At 38.3% G+C, this 23,704-nt stretch overlaps 1 protein-coding gene across 10 annotated transcripts in view; it reads right to left on the bottom strand.

The window, feature by feature from the left end:
* TRAF3 (TNF receptor associated factor 3) overlaps positions 1-23,704 on the bottom strand; it is a 66,104-nt gene that overhangs the window by 29,141 nt on the left and 13,259 nt on the right. For 8 of the 10 annotated variants that reach the window (XM_021541371.4, XM_021541365.4, XM_021541373.4 and 5 more), the window contains one exon: positions 1,816-2,072. In XM_021541371.4, the coding sequence (XP_021397046.1) occupies positions 1,816-2,057 (242 nt within the window). In that variant the 5' untranslated portion in view covers positions 2,058-2,072. Of the gene's footprint in view, positions 1-1,815; positions 2,073-15,908; positions 16,046-22,198; positions 22,336-23,704 lie in introns of those variants that run through there. The other 2 variants (XM_085580782.1, XM_077783954.2) reach the window with 2 other exon arrangements.

Raw genomic sequence — 23,704 nt, 5'->3', positions numbered from 1 at the left:
CTTTACTGCTTTAGCTCCACTAACTCCCAATTCCTTGTCCTCAAACAACCCTGGAACAGAAGTTGCTAGCATATAATTACTGTGTTTGTATATGCAACAGAGTATCAACACTGAGTGAAAAAATTTAGTGCCAAATACAGGAACAACATAAACCCATTTTACTCTCAGTTTTAAGGTACTCTATTTGTTAAAAAAAAATAAAGGGGGGTGTGTAAATTTTATTTTAATAAAGGATTTGTTTACAACAAGCACTTAAAGTGAAATAACTCAATGGCCTTAAGCACGTGTCCTTTTCAGTAACAGACTGGCCGGAAAGTCAGAAAGATAAAATTACACATATTCTGGCTACACTGTAATAAACACATGTGCATGTCTCACATTCCCTCACAGCAGGGAAGGAAAATTGCCCAGACTCTAGCAATGCCAGAATTGTTACTGCTTAGATTGTCAAGGATCTGCTCTGCCAACCTGTTCACATCCAAGCATGGCAGGTGTTTGGTTTTTTGCAGTCACTGTTATTAACCAGATAAGAGTCTTCCAAAAACACATACTGAATAAGAAATAATGGCATTTCTTAAATACCACACCTCACCTCTCACTGTATGTCAAAAGAAAAGTTGGTGGGTTTTTTTGTTGTTGTTTTAAATTTGAAATGCTGCAGGCACAAAACCTGCAGGAGTGCATTAGTGAGCTATGGACCCTTGTGTTTGCCCAGTACAGAGATTACTCCTTATCAGGAGATTGAGTATTGCAATAACTTCCATACTCTTTTGCCATACTGCATGTAGCCCTGACTTATATATCTAAGTATTAGATATCAGATTACAGTATTTCCAAGTGGCATATAAACCAACATCTAGAGTCAGAGTGGTCACAAAAAGGAAGCAGATCACCAAGGCTTCCAAAGTTAAATGCTCTCTCTTATAGTAGTCCAGTATACAACATTCATCCAGCCAAGTATCTTCTGTATTTCTGCTTTTCCAGTAGTAAATGAACATATTCGGTGCTTATGTACCCCAGGAGACTGAAGTGTGCTGAATGGTCTCCAAACCTTACACAAAGTTTTGAAATCACATTACTGAATACAGCCAGCAGTAATGCACCAAAGTTGAGAGGCAAAGAAATCTACTGATGCACAGGCACTTAAGACCTAGATACTGCCTGAATGATTGCACTTGCATTCTTATGTAGACTGGGAAAGATTGCACTTCTCAGCACTCATTTTACATCTGTATCATTCACTCACCTCTTTGCACTCTGGCCCAAACAAATCTGTAATAGAGATGCCAGCCTTTCTGACCCTCCTGCAATCTACAGGACATGCCAGTCCCATAACAAACAGCTGGAAGGGCTACAAGGAAACTGCTCCACAAGCAGGTACATTTATCCAAGGGTCCCATCACCCATTCCGAGGCTGGGTCCACGCCAGGTTAGGTATCACCTTCCCAAGCAACATGTACAAGCTCACTTCCTCACACAACTACTGTATGTATTTGACACCAGATTACCCAAGTTAGAGGTCTTGTGAAACATTTGGCCTCCACAGGGAACTAAATTCTTACCTAACACATTTCTACACAGGATTGCACCACCTTAACAACTGTTCCAACAATAGTGATGGAAAGCTCAGTTGTCTAACCCTGACGCAGAGTAGAGCAAAAATGTTTGCACCAGCACACAGATGATAACAAATACTCAAGCAAGTAACAGTGGAGGGCTCAACATATTCCTAAAGCTACAATGGTGTTCACAGTAATGGCAGTAGTTCACAATATTTAAAGTTATCAACATGCTCTACCAGAACAAGTGACATACCTCAGCAAGGCATTCATGCAGGTTTCACAGAACCTGTGTCCACATTCAGTCTGCTTAGGATTGCATAAGATGAGGTGACATTTTTCACATTTGTACTTATCTTCCACAGCATTCACAAATTTCTCTTTGTAGCCACCTTGCTCTGGAACATAGATGGATGCTGATGGACTGCGGTCAGGATTGGCCCTCTGCTGTACCATTTCTACAGATAAAGGGGGTTCTGACTTCTTACTGGTGTCCATGCTCTAAGATAGTTTCTGTGAATCAAAAAAATCAGAAAAACTGAGAAATGAGAACCTCTTTTGCCATTTAAATAAAACAGAGCATTTGAGAGATTGCATAAAATCAGAAAGCATCAAGAACAGATCTGTGTCCACACATCACGTGAATGTAATACTTGCATTACTGCCTGAGTATATTTAGCATAGCAAATCTGTAAAATAGTCTACCTATTCAAAGACCCTAGAAAGCAAAGAATCAAAACCTGCTCCTGAAAACAAAATGAAAATTATGTCCACGAGTCTAGGAATACATTAAGGGATTCTTTCATAGCTTTCTCTCTCTCTGGAAAGTATTGCTTAATGTTGAAGTCCAACCATTTCAGGCAGCAAGAGGTGTAGTGAGGAAGATGTTCTGGTACAGTACTGCACATGATCCTGCTCTAATGCTACTGCAAAAGCACACAGCCACCAGTGTCCTACACAGGGTACCCACAGCCTGCCCAATTCCCCTGCCCACTTTTCCTGTCTATCCCTTTGCAATAGCATAGTGTAAGACAGGCTGCTTTAAGTCTGCTTTACAACAGAAGGGTTTACCACAAAAGGGTTTTACACATTAGATACTTTCCAACCTTTTCATGCCACATCTTCACATGAAGAGAGCAGCTGAGCAAAGTCTAACTGACAGCAGAGAAGGACCTATGTAATGTGGCCATTTGATCAATTTACCAGCGCTAAGCACAACTGGCAGGTAGCTGAGAAAAGAATTAATCCATTCGAAGAGTAAATTACAGTACCTATTATCTTGGACAATCCATCTTCTAGGTCAGCATGCAAAGCTTCAGCAGAGCAAGAGGAATAATATCCCAGGTTACGTTTTAAAATGTGTTTTCAATAATTTCCTAGCTAATCTTGTAGTCACACAAATATAAATGCTCTTAGAAAGGCTCTGCATATCCAGGAGAAAGCACAGTTGGAGGAAGCAGAATGAAGAAATGAGGCTCAGTTCACTTCTCAAAGTATGTCCGCAAACACCACAAAAGGAGTCAAATGCCTCACATTCCAAATACACAAACCCTCTCGTACACTGTTTTTGTGGTATCTCACCTTCCCTTGCTAAGCCCAAAACCACACACTTGTAATGAAACATATTTACTTGTAGGCAATTTCTGCATCTGTAATTTTGGTACAGAATTCTCCATGCAAACTAAACGGATACAGAATTTTCTTTATTTCTGATGCCATTATTGACAGAAACAAATGACAAAATCATTGACTCAATGCTGAGACCATTTCATGTTTTTACAACACCAGCTGAGCAAGGGTAGAGGTGTTGAGGGATGAATTCTCACTTCATTACCCCCTTGCCCAGGGGAAAGCCTCTCTGATCTCCACCAAACTCAGAGAGAGCCCAAGTAACCCATCCTTGTAACTTGGCACACAGATCCAGTGATTGTGTCTTATTCTAAACCAATAAAACAAAAACACACCAAAGGGAAAAAAAAAAAAAAGAGAGGAAAAAAATAAAAATAAAAAACCCAACACATTCTATGAACTGCAAAGCTACTATAAATTCTGATCCAACATTTGTATTAATGTTAGTCTATTCCTTGTCTGCTCTTCAAAGACTGCAGAGACTTATGTCTTGACTGAACAATATGTGAAAGAACTGAAAAGTCTATGCTGAACTGAAAGTGACTCACACTTCTCATTAATGAGGAAATTCAGATTATTTCAGACCTTAGCTAGAGTTTCACCACCAAGCCTAAAAACTCAGCAGGTAATAATGACACTGAAGAGGCAAATCAAGATTGTAACCAGCACAAAAGAAATGAGATTGATGTTGAGAACATGATTCAGACAAGGAGGTTCACAGAAGTGCCATGAATGAGAAAGGAAAGCAGCTTACAAAAGTAGTCTAGATTTAAAGGCTGCCCAAGGTGTGAGTGCTGCTGCTGTACATCAGCGGCTGGACATGGGGAAACGCAGTCATGAGCTTAGGACCTAACACTTTTCTGTGGTTGTAAGAGACAAGATTAGCAAGGGATTGAAAAAAGTGCAACTCCCTAAGTATTCAGACTGTTGAAACTTAGCTACCTAGGCTCTCGCTTCCTATGTGCGACTGGAAAAGCTTCATGTGCTTTTCATGGAAAAGCTGCAAGTGGCACTTGCAGTTTAGGAATCTGTAAATGTTTCAGTTCCTTTTATAGATACTAATACCTCTTTCTCTAGAACCTCTGCAGCTGCATATTTTTTTAAAATAATATTTAAGACCTCCACTGTTCTGGCAATTCTTGAATTCAAAAGCCAGTTTCAAGCATGTTGATTTGTAAGACCAACACAGGGAACATTACTTTCCTTAAAATTACAGAAAGAACAAGGTATGACCTGCTTCTAACTCACAAAAGAAATATAGAAAAAGAGGTACTAAAAGAGATGCTGACAAGACAATTGTCAAGTCAAGAGAGCACAAAGTTCCCAAACTTGCAAGTTACAGTCCACAACTACTGAATGTCTGCTTCCCCATTAAGTTTCTTCTGAAAAAAAGAAGCTAAAGATGATTGGAGATGTGAACTCTTCCAAAAGCATTATTTCTTCAAGGAAACTGAATAATTAGTCAGAAGGAGGCAGGCAAGGGTGACAGGAGAATATTCAAGACTTAACAAAGACAGCACTGAATGCCAAATGAGCAGCAGGTGAGAGTTTCACAGAGATCTGAAACTGTTCCAGGCTGGACTGTCAGCTGTCAAGACAGAATTCACACCAGAATAAAGTGCACAAGGTGTGACAGGACTCCACTTTTGGAACTGACATCTTGGATATCTTGTCACAGAAAACAAGCAGAAAGCACACTGACAAATAAAACATACTATGTGACATGCTTAACAGATTTGTCTGCCTTGAGTTTTGTATTTATTTTATGAAGAAGTATGTCAGACCAGAAAAGCTAAACAAGCTCAGCAATAAAGCAGCTAGATTGGTGAGGAATTCTCTTCCACAATACTCTGAATGCCAGCATTTTCTTGTGTAGCAAAACTAGGAAGCCACTCATGAAGTATTGTCATAAAATACAACAGAGCATTGAGCCTGCAAGACCACCACCACCTTATTACAATGAGCAAGCTGCATTTAACAAGGGGATGGGGAAAAGTGATATCTGTCTGTCTGCACAGAGCTTTGCCCTGATGCATATTAGTTACATGCTTCTGCACCTGCATGTGAGATCAGTGGTGAACACAAGCACAGAAATAAAAACATTTCAGCTGCCAACCCTCTGGAAACAGCATCCTGTTATGATTTCCATGCCACTACAGAGTGTCAGCAGCAACTCTTCCTTTGCAAGAACCTTTAACAGCAGGACTCGAGATTATTCCCCCATAATCATGTTTCAAACTGCCAACAAGAAGCAATTTTGAAGTCACACCTCAGTAAGGTACTCTGCACTTATGGCAGTGAAGTTAGCATACTTCCAGAGAGCAGGGAGAGGAGCCTAGCCAGCAAGGGCATCCAAGATGGGCTAGTTCTGGTGAGGGTCTCTGATTCCTAAAGGCATGACAAGGTGCCATCCAGCCAAAGACTCTGGTTCTAGTTCAGCAAGCTAAATATTAATGCCTTCTTAATCACCAGCTAGTTCTTACACTCCAGTTTCTTATCTGTGGGAAAAGATAATCACAATCAAAAGTACCTGACTTTGAGATGTCTTTTAAAACTGTTAAACCTTGGACAATCACTTTTCAGTACAGATAAGCACATAAAAAAAGAGGCACAGTTACCCAGGTTGGTTCTGCCCACTGTTGTTTGTCTTTCAGCCACCACTCCTGCATCCAGCACATGCTAATATTCACACTTAAATGGGCATTGTTGTGGCCATCAGACAGGTGACACTGTGACACTGCTTGCTCCAGTTTGGTCACTACTCTTGTTCAATACAAATTATATTCAAGCAACTGGGGCTGAACCCCAGCTGGTCCTTCAAGGTGAAGGTCAGAACAATTTGCTGGTGCTTAACTAATACTAATATCAGTACAGAAACCTAGAAACTGGAAGCAAAAGTGAGTTTACCCATGGAGTTGTTCCGAGAATTAGGATGCACGGGAATTCCCAAACAAAAGGCACTTTGCTCTTTCCTTGTTCAAACAAGCATGTTGTTCTCACTGCATGAAGAGTAAACATCCTAAAAATCTGCACTTGTGTTCTGTATTACCACATATCTTTATGATTTGTTCTTTGGGAATAAAGCCAGTTTGTGACATAAAAATACAATAAAGCTTCTATAAAAATTCAAAATAAATTTGCATCCTAAAGAAAACAGAAAAAAAAAAGTAACTCTTCTATAAATCTAAAACACCCCTAAAAATTTGATTGTACTAGGTACCATGGGATTTGGAACCTAGAATACTCTGCATGAAGATAGTTTCAGTATATTGACAATAGGAAGTAAATAGGCTTTTGCCAAAGTTTAAAATTCAAAAAGAGCAAAAAGCTATTAGAAATAAATGTTTTCATTACAGTACCTTGGAAGAGAATAATGCATGACACTTTAATTTGGCTATTACTACAGGACAGCAAAACTTTTTGATCAAATTACAATTTGCACTGAGGACAGGAGTTCCTCCAACAGAACAGCACTGCATGCACAATATCTAAATTAAGTTCTGAAAGAGAAACCTAAAGTGGGACAGGGAGCTCAAGATCAGAGCAGAAAAGTAACCTTCCCTCTTCAAAAAAAAAATTGTATCTAAAACATGTAAAAGCACACAAACTTCATCTCATCCTAACTAGGTAATTTTTTTGGGTAGTCCAGGGTATAATTTTTCAGTCTCGCTTTTAATGAGATAAGGGATTGTGATTGTGCTGTCTCCTCTCAGCCCCCCAAACCACATCAGAACCAACTGGACAGCATGTCCATGAAAATGAACAGCTATGAGGGGAACAGAAACTCAGCATAGTGTCCCAGTGAGCAAGAGGCTATAAAAGTGCAGCCCATGCTCTATCAGTCAGCCAGTGCACAGCCACATACAAACCAGACAAGGACACTTGCTCCCTCTTATCCCACCAAGCTTCATGGCCTCAGTCTCCTCCTATACCATAAAAGCAGGCATTGGCTGGCAATTTAGAGGTTTTTGTTGTTTTATTGCTTTTTTTTTGGGTTGGTTTTTGTTTGGGTTTTTTTTTGAGGAGTAGGGGTAAAAAAAGGAATATAGAGCACAGATTAGAAGGAAAACAAACTTCATCAGTTTCACTGCTCTTCATAGAATTTTCTTTCATACTCCACAGGATATCCTCAGAAAGCCTGATAACCAGGTACCAGGAGAGAGATTTCAAAATCTTCAGTCTTTCCAGCTCACTTGCTTTCTATCATCAAGAATTATTGGTTCAAGTTAGCACACAGAAACATTTATCTTAAATTTAAATTATTAAAACAATCTGAACTTTTTCTCTGTCTTATATTTCAGCATTTTATAGTTTCTAATAAATTCCTAGAACATACTGAAAAGAACGTCCATCTTTCTTTCACCATTTCTAGACAAGTCTTCTGAATTGGTTCTGCTTCTGAGTGCTATTAAAATATGCAAATATATTGGCATACTCCGATGTCTTATTAAAACAATAATGCAAGCTGAAAGCAGTATATTGGTGACAATACAATATCAGTTTACTCAGGGCTCACATGTCAAAATTATTAAAATAAGTCTGCCACGGAAATCTTTACTCTGGAGCTGTCAAGCATGAAGGGGTCCTACTGCAGAGTATCATTCTCACAGCACCCACCACACCTCAGCCTGGCCTATGGCAAAGCCCCACTGCTGAGTCTGAACAAGAGATAAATAAAATGCAAATGGCTTGAATCTCTCCAAAGAAAGACTCAGGCCATGACTGAGGCAGCACTGGAGTGGCAGGTTTGAAAGCAGAAAATCATCCATCAAATTTGTTTTGTGTGAGGTCAGAGGTCTTGGCACATCCACTCATGTTGTTTGCACAGGGGAACTGCTGATTTATTTATTCTTACCTCCATGCATTTTTCATGCTGGAAGTGCTATTTACTATTTCTCCAGAGCATATATATATATAGGACCAACTAACCAGAGGCTTAGGTATTTCTAGGACATGCTCTGAGAGAATATTCTGAGGAGGGTAAGGAAGGGTTGCTAAGCGACCAACACTGATACAAATTTATACAGTGAGAAATATGAGACCACTCCTCACCTTCTTTTATACTTATACTCAAATAAAAAATCTAATTCCTGTACAGGAATGAAAGCACTGTTGATATTTAAAACTTTTCTTCTCCGTGCTAAAACAAATAGGCTATTTTAACTACTTTAAACTTTGCCTTGTGATTTCATAAACATGTACCTTCTTTGCTGTGAGGAAGACCTGGAGATCACACATATAATAGAACAGACCAACAGGAAATAAGCAGATATAAGGCCAAACATTTGAAAACACACAGAAGACGTGCACTGAGTATTCTCCACAAAGGAAGCTCCTGCCACTTGCAAGCTCTGCACAGCCACTCCTCAGTGCACCCCCAGCTGCTGAGCTTGGAAGGCACCTCTGGAGGGCATCCAGCCCAACCTCCTGTTCAGAGGAGACCATCTTCAAGGTCAGGTCAGGCTGTCCACTGCTGAGTTTTCAAAACTCCCTGGGGGAAGAAACTGCAACCTATCCCAGCACTTAACATCCCCCTGTCAGGAGTTTTTATTGTAGCAATTATGATCTGATATTCTTAGGTAGCAAAAAGGCCTGCTCTGATACTTGAACTGCTGTGATCTCAAGCAATTAAACCATATTTCACCACAATCTCCACAGGCTCTAGCCTGTAGAAATTATTGAACAAATAGGAAAACTATTTTTGGTTTGGAAGGTACAAACTATTCCTTCTTTTCCTATCTGACCTAGAAAATCAGAAGCATAATCAAAATATGCTATCATTATATTATTGCAAAAGAACAACCATGTGTGTCACTTGAATCACAAACATTGTGTATTTCCCATGTTCTAGTTTGCAAGATGACTGAAGAGCTGAAAATAAAAGGTAAGTTATGCTTTACATTGTTTTATTCTTTTAACTTATCTATTTCCTTGGTTGTATTTCTTTCAAAAACAAGTCTACACACCCATGTGCAATGTCTTAGAGGATTAAACAAACCAACATCCCCATACAAGGGATCTCAATTTAACAAGTCTGCTCGACTATGCTGTCAAGAAAAGAGTAACATATACTCCCTCCTGCTTAGTGTAACAAACTTCTAGATTCTAAATAAAGGACAGATATGGAAAGTAATTACATCAGCACTAAGAAGTTATATTAGTAATAGTTATAAGCAATAACATAGTATTAACATAGTTCAGAATGCCCAAGAAGCCAGGGACTGACACTTTTAGTAACTATCCAATAATATGCTGAATACAATTAACATCCAGTCAAACAGGTATTTCCCCGGATCAGAGAAAAGAAAAAAATCACAAATTTAATGGGCTTAAATTTTATCTATTAAAAAAAAAGACAGCAGAAAAGGTAAGTCAGTGCAATTAAGGAAAGCTCATTTTTATGTCACTTTATGTTCAACTCTTATTTTTTTGGAAGTTTACAGCATTCCTTTAAATCATGACACATGGGTTGGCAAAAACAGCTTTAAGATTCAGCCTGAGGCAGCAGTAAAAATAAAGTGTTTGTATTTTGACTTACACTTGCTATCTACAGCTCTCAGTAATTACTTCCTAATCTCACTGGGCTACCAAAATACTGTATAAAGTAATCTGAAGTGCAAGAAATCAAAAGCATCTTTTAGGAATCAAAAGACCTCTTAAGCTTTGAAAGCTTGGGTCACAAGACAAAAGATAAAGAAAGGCTGTTCAAGCTTACAATGAGTATTCTTCTGCATTTCCAATTCCAATTTGGGTTCCTGTACATTTCCTCTTTTCTCTTGTGCACTCCTAGACAAAGCTCTTGCATTTCACCTATGAAGTTAACCCCCAGCTGTGATCAGTATTTCTATACCAGGCTTTTAGTAGAAGCAGATAAAGAACAGGAAAGATCAAAAGATAATCAGATGATCACAGAACAAAGTATACTTTAATCTCTTCCTCTGCTGTTTAGGGGAAGTCCATGATTGAGATACATATGACAGTCCTATGTGAGGGAAGTGGCTGAACACTATGAATTTTTTATTTTTTTAACTTCTGGCCCTGTTTACAAAGGAAACGTTTTATCTTCTGCAGAAGAAATATACTCAGATAAAATATTCCCAGAAACGCCATGAAAATCATCATATTTGAAATTAAAGGTAATGTTCTCTTTTAAAATGGTTTTATATGTGCTTTGAAGAAAGAACTATGAAAAGCCAGCTTATATTTGCATTCAGAGTACTCTGTTTTTATGGAAAGCTATTTCCATCAATCCAGATTTCCTCCAATTCCTGCTTTACTGCAGGTCTAACACTTCCTTTACCTTTTGCTGCACAGCACACAAGTCTTTGGTTCACATGATACAAGTGTCAAATGACAGTCACCCAAAAGCCACACTGCCCACTGTGATTGCCACTTCTGCCTCCTGTGACAAACCCCAGGAAGGATCAACAAGGATAAAGGCAAGCAGCATGTCCCAGTCATTCTGACCCTGGCATACAGTCCTAGAAAATGATGTCTCATCTTCTAGTGACCTTAGTCTAGTGCCCTTTTCCTCCCAAGGTGTGCCTTCAAAAAAAATCTGCTGCATGAATAATCAGTAACAACTTGCTTATAGCAATTTAAAGACAACAAGGTCTCTTCATCTCCAAAATCACCAAGTAGGAATCAAAAAATTGCAGTATTTTGTCAACCTTTTATTTGTTCTTAAACCAAGACCTACTGATCAATGTTATTCTTTTACTTTCTGTTAATCAAAGAGATCCTCAGCTTCATATTTAACAAAATTTCAAGTCTATCAGAACAGCAGAAGATATTCCTCAAATCAGAGTCTACCTATCTACACTGCTGTCTGCCAAGTACAAGAATATTTCTGTATTAGCAATTCCTGGCAGATCTGTGCTGTCTCTTAATGAATCCAGCCTTGAAATCTCAGCAGAGGTAAAAAATAGGACAGGTAGTACCTTATCTTTTACAATTAGAAGAAAGTATGTGAAGGCAAAGGTGTCAGAGACCAGCAAATAAAAAGAAAAAACCCAAAGCACTTCAAGAAGCTTATTATAAATAATTACTGCAAAACTGCCTTCTCAAGAATACCTACAAAATACAACTTAATTAATTTTAAAATGCAACTCATCTTTAACAAAAATAGTCCTCCCAGGAAATTTGGAACACAGCAGAGTTTAGAGGAATCTGGTAAATGAAACAGAATGCAACTTCAAGTATGGCTTGACACTTTTTGAACTCAACACTGAAATGAGGAGCTGTGCAAGAAATGACCATACCAGAAAACTAAAGCCACAGTATCTCACTTCCACATGAAGTTCTTTCCACTCTAACTAAAGTATTTTTTCTAAGCCTATACCCAAAACTCAAAAAAAAAAAAAAAATCTATCTAACCTTTCTTTCATGGAAATTAACCCATTCTCATAAAACATTTCCTGCTCTTCCATTTTATCCAGTGAACATGGCACACTATGAATGTAGGTAAGAAAGAAATACTTTTCACTGCCCTAAATACTAATCAAACTCTAGAAATGAACACAGCATGTGACATCATCAGAATATTCCACTGAACACTGAACTGCATGGAAGACATTTATTCTTGCAAATTCAACCTCTCACTAATCCTGAGTAAAATTCCCCACCATTCTAGATGATGCCTTCAGCTTTGCCTGAATCCACTGCTTCTTAATCAGGAAGGAAAAGGAAAAAAGACAGTAACTCTCTTTTCATTTGCCTATATTTTATTATTTATCAGAATGTGAGGGGAAAAAAAACATTGTTCACTTATTTAATGAAGTGTTAGTGAGTTTAACGTCAGTGATTTCAATGTCTACATTGTATATTTCACTGTTAGATTGTATTGACCAACATCTTAGAGTTTGGGAAAGAAGTGGAAATTTTGTTAAGATTTTTATATTAGATGGGAAAAAAACCCAAACAACCAAACCACATCTGCAAACAGAATGTGGAAAGAAAAAAATACATTAAAAAAAAATTAAAGCCCTCTAAACCACCTGTGCTAGAATTTCTAGTTATACTAGAAATTTCAGTTTCTACAACTCTGGTAAATAAGTATTACTGAAGTTGAGTTTTCAAAAGAAAGTCACAGACTCTTTACCCAGACTTGTCATAGTATTCATAATCCCAACTTCACATTCACTGCTATATAAATAATTTCTTACCTTTATTAAGGTGTTCATGGAGAAAGCTGTGGTTTCACAGCAATGTAAGAAAGGAAGGAGCATGTAGCTTCCTCATGTAGTAAATACAGACTTTATGAATGTGCTACTGGAAGCCAAGTCCACGTAAGACACAAATGCCTGGCTGGTGCATGACAGTGTTCATTATTCCAACTGTAAAGTGTCATTAAAAGACTTTTACCTGGAACCTGCATACAACTTCCTTGTTTCTCTCACAGTTTCTCCTAGTTTCTCTCCTTTTTGATTACTTTGCCAGGTAACAAACTATGGTATTATTTTGTCTTGCCAACCCCAAGTGTTTTATTTGCTGCCTGCAGGTTTACACCAGCTGCAGTTCTGGAGGTTTCAGATCAATAGATATCATTGATATCTTGAGAACAGGCCACCTCCACAGCCCTGGGTCAGACAGGACCAAAAAACCTCAGGTCCCTTTGAAGGTTTCTCTTGTACTGGATTAAGAGAATTAACAAAAATCAATGAGGATGTTATCCTTCTACAACATACCTAGTGTGGAAGTTGTAAAATTAATTTATAAATTTTTCTGACTGAATTTCACATCACTACCCAGAACAAAGTGTTTATCACTGTTACACAGCCAAAAAAGTTTAACACAAGTGATAACAACCTTTCAAAGAAACTTCTGATAAAATTGTACAGTACTGCTGTTTCTTCAGAAATCCATTAAAACTGGTGCATTCCACACCATCCACAAGGCCTTAAAGAGATGTGTCTTCAGATTTGGAATATGAAGTTGACAGTTCAGTTGAAAATTCTTTTTGCGTGCTTATTGCCTGAGGGCTTCTTTAGTTAATATTAATGAAATCATGTTCACTTCTACCAAATAAATACTTAATAAAGCAATTCTGTTGCATGTATTAATGGCAATCTAACCTTTAAAAATGCATTTTTATTTTTCAAAATTCAAACCTGAAAGCCTCCAGGTGTTACTCTAGAAACTAAATGAAAATACTCAGATTTCTTGGAAAACTTATGCTTATAAAGAATTATCTGCTTGTTATAAAGATTCATATAGGCACAGTCTAGATATGCAGAATGAAAATAATTATTTACAACTGGAGCAAATGCCAGATTTAAAAGTATGCAGAGGACACTCACTGATAGAGTAAGGAGCTTACATCCTAAGATTAGAGCCTATAGGATTTTGCATAGCTAATACACTTCAGAGCAAAGAGTGTTGATTCCCACTTCTTGCAAATAACTTGTACCTAGGCAATGAAACTTTAAATATTACAGCAGTAGTTTGGATTTTTTCCCACCAATTTTACAGAATTGCTACATGATTTTAAGACTTCATAACTTTGTTTCATCCTAAACTGTATAATAAGCAAAACACTTCTTACCTTTAATAGCATTCCCTGGCCTGAAGTGTTCTACATCAGGAAGAAGTATTATTTTTGGACTCTTCCAGCAAGATTTGTCACCACTCTAAACCATTCTAGAGTCTGGATAAAAAGAAATAACTTGCCCACACTTCTTAAGTGTACTCTTTTCCATCATTATACAGCATCTACAATACACTATTGGATAGTCAAGAGGAAAAAAAAAGAGGCAGGGGGAAAGGTAGCTCCAAAGATTCTGTTAAGAATAATTCCTATTTCTTCAGTACATCTGCTAAATTTACAAGCAATTATTTTGAGGCCAAGAGCAGCATATTCTTACTGTTATCTCAGTGAGTTCTACAGGTTAGAGAAGCATCATAGTGTCAAAAAGTGATTTTTTTTTTCTCTTGGGGCTTTTAAAAACAATTTTCTATTTTTCAAGACAGTTATTCAGGGAAAAAAAAAAAGAAAATCATTAAACTAGGTATATGTAAACTCACACTGCATTTTTATCTTTATATGGTCTTACTTTGCTAATTTATTCTCCGGGGCATTGACTGCACCAGAGTTATACTTATTCACTGACAGCTGTGCTGGTGATAGCTGTGATTAGTTACAGCGAAGGCTACTCCACTTTGGAACAAGGATGGGTTTTGTTATCAATCCAAACAGCCTCTGTGTCTCAGTGAAATAAGGGACTTCATCAGTGCACTGACACAAGACAGAGGGCTGGAAACAGCTGTAATTAAAGCAAATCCAGAGCATCTTAAGTTCAGCTGAGAGAGGACAATCCTAAGTTTCTCTCACAAGAAAATATTGTATCATTAATGATATGTCATCACCCAGTTTTTTAAAATCATCTCCAGATAAATTTACTTTAAAAGTGGCCTAAGCTGAATGTAATAGGCACATAAGAAATCATCTCTCTTAGTACAAACTTTTTGTACTCATACACTTTCCTTTATATAGCCCTATTTTTCTCTCATCTTCTCAGTTTTGACCAGGAATTTCAATCAAGCCCTCCACTACCTCATTAAAGGTTTACTTTGACGCACTACACAAAAATCAACACAGATGCCAGGAGAATATATTGTAAAAATCTATTTTTCATCATATCAGCAGTGCAATGATGAATTGCTGAAAGGATTGCACATGAAAATTCAGACCAAGTTCATCAAAGTAACTGCTCATTCTCGCGAAAGACTGTATTCCATTTTTTGACGTAGAAGAGGAAATATGTGCGTGACTAAAATTAAAACCAAAGGAAAACAGATTTTCAAGCACCTACTTCATGGCACTAGTAAGACTGCTTAGGTAAAATGTTCTCTCCTACCCAAATATTCATGCTTTAGGAGAAAAAAGAAAATTAAAAAGAAACATCATATCCTTAATAAATGTAACAGCAATTTGTCTCCTAACAAGTACCTAGCAAGCTTCTGAATTTTGGATTGAGTATAGCCCAGTTCAGCCATGCACTCAAACACAAGGCAAAAAAAAAAAAAAACAACCATTGAAAGTATATCAAACTGTAATTCCAAATAAATCTCCTTCAGAGTTTACCCAATGCTGTCAATTTTTCATATTTGACAAATGTGAGAATTTTCCCAGCAGCCAAAAAAAAACCTTACATTAAAAACAAAAGGAAGGGTTTTACCAGAGCAGAGCCACAGAAAGCAGTGGCAGTGCCACTGAAGAACAAGCCACATATGTGAATAAAGTTTCAGGTAACACACAAGTTACAAGCATTAGAAGTGTAAAGGTGAGTGTCCAAACTCACAGTAACACAATTCCATTAAATGTATGTGTTTTCTCAGGCTCTAACCTTTAGAAAACGTTCACCTTAAGAACAGGTTACAGGACCCTTTCCCATTTAAATACCTCTTCAGTACCACAGCTGCTGCCAGAACGGCATAAAGGCTGAAATCCTTTTCAGCTCTTGCTCAGCCTCTGTTCTTACTGCTTTTTCTAGCCTCTTCCCCAACTACCTGCTAACATAAACTATCAGTCTGAAAGCTGTATGATCCTACTCATGTAACACTTCTCCTTCACAGATAACTGAAGAGACTATATTAAAAACTGAGTTGTTAGCCTAAATAAAAGCTCTTGATTTCCAAAGTCCATGCAGCAGCTTTCTTGATCAAATCTGTATACTTTTCTTCCCACACCTCCCCCAGATTTGGAAGACTCTGATTGCTTACTTTTCTTTTGTTTTATTTGAATCTCATTTGATCCGTAGCTTGAGAAGAAAGAAGAATAGACTTTCTCAATGCTCTGATAGAGTTCTTTTTATTTCTGCCAATAAAGGGAGCTTTGCTACAGTCTGCCTGGTTTCTTTCTTTGCCCTGAAGAAAGAAGAAGCTTGAGTTACATTACCTTCATTCAAAAATGCTGTAACAGGCTTCTCAGAATCTATCAAGTTACTTCTTTAGTTTCATTCGACCATCAAACTAATTCTTAATGATGAATTTTAAAAATAACCTACACGTAAGATAAATAACAAAGAACAGTAGACAAAACATATCAACATGATTTTTAAACTATTTTTCTTCTCCTCCCCTACTGACCACAAAGGACTCAACAAAACAGCATTAAAGGAGGACATGCACAGTTAAAATCACAGCTATCATTTCTTGCTTTCACGCACACAAAAACTTCTCCACACAGATACACTGCAGGTCATTACAGACCGTACAAAATCTTCACATTTTCTTGGAAAGTCTGATAAATTCCATTTGAAAACACCAGCTCAATTCTGGGAAAGCATTTAAGTGTTCTGCAGAGCATTTCTTAAAAAACCACCCCACAACAATATTCTAAGAGGTCACTGAAAGTAAGCAACTTAAGTTTGGGGGAATTGATCCTGGAATTTTTACAAGCACAGATAAAAAGAAGAAAACTGTCCAAAAGCATAATTAATACAAATCTTCATCAATATCTACGTGCATTCTGAAATGTGACAGTAAAGTTACCACAATGCCCAGGTCACCGCCACACGAAGTCTGACATCCCCACGGGCCTGTCTCACCCTTACACGCCAATTTTTGGGAGCATACAGCAGCAACCTCACCTGGCCAGGTACAGGAGAGAGCCAATGCCCATTCCACAGGGATTTCAGCTGCTCAGCTCTTGTCAGTGACTCTGCCCCCACCCAGCCCAGAGTCCGGGATGCTGTGGCCAAGCCGGGCTCCTCCGCGGTGCCGGCGTTCCCGGGGCACCGGGTGCTCCCGGCTGCCATCCCACACACACAGCTGGGGAGGTCACAGCATCACAGAAATGCTTACCTGACCCTAAACACACCAGGCTAAATTTTGTCACAAAAATCCTTACCTGACCTTAAACACACCGGGCCCCTCGCCGCAGCTGAAGTGTGGGACTTCAACGCGAGACCAAGACAGCGCTTAGCCGCAAAGGAGGAACGCCACAAACTCGCAAGGCTATAAAATGGGGTTTTGTGGCTTTCCGATTTTCTTTTTTTTTTTTTTGGATCTTGGTCATGTGCTGCAATTCACCTTTGGTCCTCAGGAAGTGGAAAGGAAAGGCTACTGCTGCTAGCAAAGCAGCAGCAATGCCACTTTGGACCGTAATCACAGCAAGTAACGTGCTAAAGAGTGGTTATGGATTCTGGCAAAACACACAGGCCAATGAAAGCCCAATCTGGCTCATTCTAGAAACACAGTACCTGGAAAAATAGCCATGCACTGAGATTTACAGAAAACTCCAAGAATAAATGCTTACTCAAACAAAAAGGAGATCTGCAACTGTATGCTTTCCCCACCAAAACAGTATATAAATTACAAATCAGCCCATTATACCTACAGCTGTCATGAAAGGAGTACAAATTTCTGTACTAAACATTTACATATTAACTCAGCAAAAAACTGAAGTTCTAAAACTCTTAGCTCCAATATTAACTTCAGGCACCAATCATATCAATCACCCTGGGCCACTGCTCCTTCGTATTCTTAGGTATAAATCCAAATTTAGTACAGGGAGTTTTGCACTTTCAGCCTCTCCTTTCCCTCCCAAGACACCAACCAACCCCTTCCAAACCACAGAGAATTAAGGTGCCTCCAAAGTTTCATTCTTACTAAACAAGTGCACTCCACAGCTGAACAGGAGCATTGTGACATTGCTACACCCTTAAAAATGTGGCATGATAAAAAAAATCCAGAGATATTGGTAAGACATAGAAAGGATTGGGGATTTAGCTCCTAAGATTAAAATTTTTAAAAGGAACATTCTCAGAACAATTGCAAATAATTGATGTTGAAAAATAATTCCCTATTATATTGAAAAACCAAAGCAAAAACTGACTAAAAAAGAATCTTTTAATACTAATGAAGTACACATAACTGTTTCTCAACTTGAATGAACCAGATAATTCAGGGGAATTATCACACAGAATTTCAATGTATTACAAGCAATAAAAAAGGCAATCAAAACTTTTACTTGCCAACAAGCACAGTTATTGTTGCATGCTACAACATACAGAAATTACTTCCATTATCCTTTATATGTTAGTCAACAAAAAGTACCTTACCTTATTCTCCACTGTCTGAGCACAGAGGATTAAAAACAAAGTAATAGGCAGAAACTGCAGGTGTTTTGTATCAAGAAGAAAACCCAAGCCACTACATCAATAAGCTTAGTGGCTACCCAGCATGCCAGGCACACTCTAGGGACATTTAAGGGAAACTTATCCACATCCTTTTTTTTTGCAAGCTTCCAAATCAGAAACCCAAATCCAAAATGCAGATCTCAGCAACACCACACTGCAAGAGGAGCCACCACAGCTTGATTTTCCCTCCTGGTAATTCCCTCCTTGCCAACTACTGCACTGCAGTCTTCCCGAGGGCTGTGCAAAATGCAATCAGGAGAGCACTGAAAGAGCCCAGCAAAGAAGCACAGCTACAGGAAAGTTCTTTCCAATCATCTCATAACTTCCTAGTCGTGGGTTGAAAGGCACAAGCTACAGGGTTTGGTGGGATCACTTAGCATTTTCTCTGCTGCTCCTCCTCTCATGTTCCTGCCTACTTTTTATTTTTCACAGGATAATTTGAGGATAGTACTTTGTGGAAAAACTAGAGGGAATGAGAAGAAAATAATAAACAACTTTATTATAATAAAGCTCCTTGAATTCTCATAACCATAATATTTTAAGGGATTAAAACCAAAATGTCTTTTAAGGTTTAGGATGTTTTGGTGTTTTCTCAGTTCAGGGAAGGGAGAGATACTGGTGGATTTTTTTTTGCTTTCATTGCTTAAATTGGGGACTTTAGTCAATTAACTACTTAGCACTTGGATGCTTTCCCTATACAATTAAAACTGCCGTGATTACACAACAGCAGTATTTGTGAGACAAGTGCCCAGCAGGGGCATTTGTAATTATTCCCCAAGTGTTCCACAACAGCAGCAAAAGAAGGCATCCAAATATTAAAGAAGCTTTCACAGAGGCAGTGGGGATGGAAGGGACATCTGGAGACCATCCAGGCCAGCCCCCTCTGCCCAAGCAGGGTCAGGCAGAGCTGCGCAGCACAGCCACCCATCGAGTTTTGAGTATTTGCAGAGGGACTCCACCACCACACTGGGCAGCCTGTGGCAGTGTTTGAGCACACCCCCAGCCAAAAGCTTTTCTTTTATTAAGATGGAATTTTATCCTTTTTTTTCTCCCCTTAATTTATGCCCACTGCCTCTCTGGACACTAGAAGTCTAATCTCTGATTTGAGTTATCTCCATCCCCCTCCACATCTGTGTTTAAGAGCAAAGGGAGCAACAAGGAGCCCTAGGTGTCAATCAGCCAGTTGTTGGCTCATTTGAAACAATAGGCTCATCACTGCTTTCCACCCCTTCTTCCTTCTGCATCCTGCAGAGCCAGGCTCAAGGCCAGATCTTTTAGCTCATAGCAGCTGCCTACCATCAGCAACCTATTCTTCCTGGAGATCCAGGTCCTCCTTGGGGGAGCATCCTGCCCAGTCTCCTCTGGTTCAGCCTCACTGGAACATTAGGCAGGACAAGGACCTGGGAAGCTCAGAGACCTCCACAGCCCTCTGGCACCTCCCCACTCCTGTGCAGCCCCAGGAGAGGGGCAGCAGCCAGCAATCAGAGCGTGTTAAATGGGTTTGAGCAGAAAGGAAATGGGAGAGTTTAGAGGGAGATGCATCCTTTGGGGGTTTGGCTCAAAGCTAAGTGCTAAGGCTGGCTGGTTTTAGGGGCACGTTTGAAGGCTTTCCTTTCCCTTAAAAGGCCAATAATGGGCAACACAGGTATAAATCAGATACAATGGAAACAACTACTACCCACTCCCCCACCAACAGATGGGAGAAGATTAATTTCTCAAAGCTGTGCACAAGTCCTTTGCTTACTCTTTGCAGGGGTTCCTGAGTTCCCATGCACTGAAACAGCAACTTTATAGTTTTTCTTCTAACATGGCTTACCTAACATTGACATTCCTATAGTGGATAATATATCCCCAGTTTAGCCTCCCAAAGAAAATTTTACTTAGTTTTATTTTAAACTTTTATCTATTGAAAAGAATTTACCACTAAAGATCATCTTCAGCTTCAAATCCCTTCCTTGGTTTGCAGACCACATGACATACAACATTTTAAAAACATTATCACAATTCTGAAAAGGGGAAAGAGTGGCCTGTGGGCTTTGAAACAGAAGAACAAAATCAGGAAAGCTATCAGTTCTGTGTATTCCTATTCTCCTTTGCTGAGGAACAGATCCCCTTTCTCTGATCTTACCTGGGCACCTACCAAGCTCCCATCTCTTCATAAGTATTACCTTGTATAATACAACTTCAGTCTTAAGCAGGGAACTGTCACAAGTGAAAAAATAACTAGAAATAAGGAACACAAAAACAATTATATCTTGATAAAGTTGGGAAGAAGATGGACCAAAAATATCCATTTCCCCTAAAAATGAAATTAAAATAGGAAAATAAGATCTTTAATTATATTTTTGGTTTCTGCAGTTAGTCTAAGACTAGCACCTTAACACATCTTAACCTGTTTTGCTTCAGGACAGTGAAAATTACTTCAAGACAGCCGTGTACAGCCTAGCTGCTTTCTGGTAGGAACTTGCATTCCAGTAAAGAGGCACTCAACATTTCTTAGGAAAACACCAGCAAACACCTAGCACCAACTTAGAAGATGTGGCCAAGGGGAAAAAAACATCTTCCAGAAAGATAGCAAGTCTGCTTCATAAATTGTTCATGGTCCTGTGTGGGAGAGCAAAAGAGAAAAGGCCAAAAGAGTGCTCAACTATTCCAGCAGACTACTTCCTTTTCTCGCATCCTTCAGATGCTACTTCTAGATCACAACCTAAAAAGGACTTGTTATACTGTCATGTGAACCTACAAAAAGAACTTATTGTGACAAGAACATGAACTCCTATATATAAACACCATCATTAATTCACATAATTTATTACCAACAACAAGTTCTTAGGCACAGTGCTTAGCATATGTCTAGTAATAGTGTACCAAAAAGCTTAATTTTTATCCCTTTCCACAGACAATTTTGAAAGAGCCTTTCTACCTTCCAGCTTTATAAAGCTGGACCTGTTCTGAGGAAAATGCCACTGAGTAGTCCCAGAGCATCACCTGCTGCTCCTTGCAAAGACACAACCCCCATCACTCACCTGAAGGACTGACAAATTTCCTGTGATCATGTCAAGAAGTTGAAAAGAGAAAGTTTCACTTCTTTTATCAATTCCTAATTTAAAGCTTAAACTGAAGGCAAACAGAACTAGTTTTTTTTTTTTTTTTTAGAAGCATAGTTTCTTTTTAAACTCCAGAAAAAGTAGAGTGGAACAAGGAAGGAAAGCACAACCCCAAACATATTTAAGGTACTGTTCTAAGGGATTCAGGATGTTTTCTCCTCTTGCAAGTAAGGTTAAATGAAGTTTTCCAAATTAGGCTGTGGCTGACTGAGGAAGCAGGTTACCACCTATGAGTTCTAATCATATTTTTAATCTGTTTGAAGTCAAACAACTGAGGGGAAGATTTTTTGTGAAATAGAGATAATAATTTGCTTACCTTCCTTGCAAGTACAACTGATGAAATAAAAAAACCCAGCCTCCATATACAATCATGCAACTTAAGTCCATCAGGCAGAATGCAGAACTTGCCAAATAGTCCATTCTGATTGTGTGCAAGGCACACAATGAGACAGAACAATGCTACAAGAGGATTTATTTATAGAAATGAGAATGAAACTTGTTTTGACTTTTGAGGTATCACCTTCATTCATAACTAAACAAACCCAGGCAGAGAAGACTGTTAAATTAATATCATTAACTTAAAGATGTGAAAATGCAAAGCAGAACGAGGTACTTTACGGCGTCATGCAATGATACTAATACTAAAAAAAACACACCAAAAACAACCAAAAAATCTCAAAAAAATACCCCCAACTCACATTACTGTCATGAGTTTTCTCAACATATTAAAAACATACACAGCGGAAGAATAGTTCCTACCTACCTGTTTACATGAAAAAAATTCACAACACAAACCCCAGTGCCACACAGGACTGCAGTCTGTGCTTCCATAGATTAATATATAGTTTCCCACTGCTGAGAGCTGGTCTTGACTCAGTTAAGCCTAAGCACCCAGGCTTTCCTGCTAGGAAACAAACAAGTCAAGTCGGTTTCAAGCATCTCCTATTAATACAATTATTAAACAATTCTCGAAGCCTGAAGGCAAAAAAAGAAAAATAGTAGGTAAAGGCTATGCTAAACCATAACAAACTATAGCAAATCAAAAAGCTGCACTGAAACTTACAACTCCACTAGCAAATTCATTGCAAAACTCTGTTTACTTCATGGAGGAAGCCATCAGTGAGTCAATATCTACAAGAATGCTTTACATAATGGGTAATTTTTTATTGGCCAGAGGTTCACAGTGTTCTTAAATTTCCAGAAACTGCAGATGTAAAGATACTTCTGTTAACCTAAACCAAAACCAAGAAAAGAAACTATCCGAGATGACACTCCATTTTGCAACACAGCTCTACTGCTCTTCAACCTTCTCAGCACAGGAAAGACACTCTGATATTAAAGGGTGGAAATGTGAACACTGGAAACAGAGGTAGCTTTTAGACTACCACCAAATGGCATTAAAACGTGTTAGCCAGTATAAAATCTTGGTTAGCACATTGTTGCCATTTCTGAGCTGTGACACTAAGAACTGAAGTAGTTTAAGGAACCAGTTTTAGTCTTGTAGAAAATTAGTGAGCCAGTCAGAAGGTATTTACAAGAAAGCATGATACCATCTTAGTCCTTCCATTTTCACTTTACTTGTAAAAGCTAGTAAGAGAGCCAAGAATCATTAGTCAGTAATGAACTGAAAGGAGTTCCTTCCTTCTTTTAACAGGAAAATATGCTGGAACACCACTACAGTATAAAATCCTGTTTGCTCAAACTAAAGTAGCTTGAATGAAGGAATCCTTCCTCAATTTTCAGACAGCTGATAATAATTGAAGGATTATATTTAAAAACCAAAGAGTAAATTCAAAACATTGCACAGGTTACATTATTCCTCTTAATCTGCTAAAAATTACCAATTTAAAAATATAAATTATATTTTAGTTGCTGCTTTTAAAATATTTTGAATGATACTTAATAGTAAGCATTTTCATGACACAACTTTTAGGAAGTTGGAAATTAAATAAATATTTTTGAATTAATGTCATGGATCATACATGCATAAGTATCAGGATTAGAGTTCTAAAAGAGACTTTAAATTGTGAAGCTGCTCATAAACTAAAGCCTATGTGGTAAATTTCAAAAGCACAGAGATCACATTTGTTTTAGTACTGAAGTAGTATAATTGTATTACCATGACAGTGCAAAACAACTCTCCCAGCAGGCTACAATGCATTCAGAAAGTTAAATTCATATTCAGCCAACCCTTAGTGCTGGCGTTCCATAATGCAACATATGAACAATTGCTTCTACAGTTCTTTTTTTTTTATCTGCTTTTGATGAT

The sequence above is a fragment of the Lonchura striata genome, chromosome 5 (genome assembly GCF_050655825.1).
Source record: "Lonchura striata isolate lonStrDom1 chromosome 5, ASM5065582v1, whole genome shotgun sequence".
Classification (NCBI taxonomy): Eukaryota; Metazoa; Chordata; class Aves; order Passeriformes; family Estrildidae; genus Lonchura; species Lonchura striata.
The sequence above is the reverse complement of the archived record's forward strand: the minus strand, read 5'-3'. Positions and strand labels throughout refer to the sequence as shown.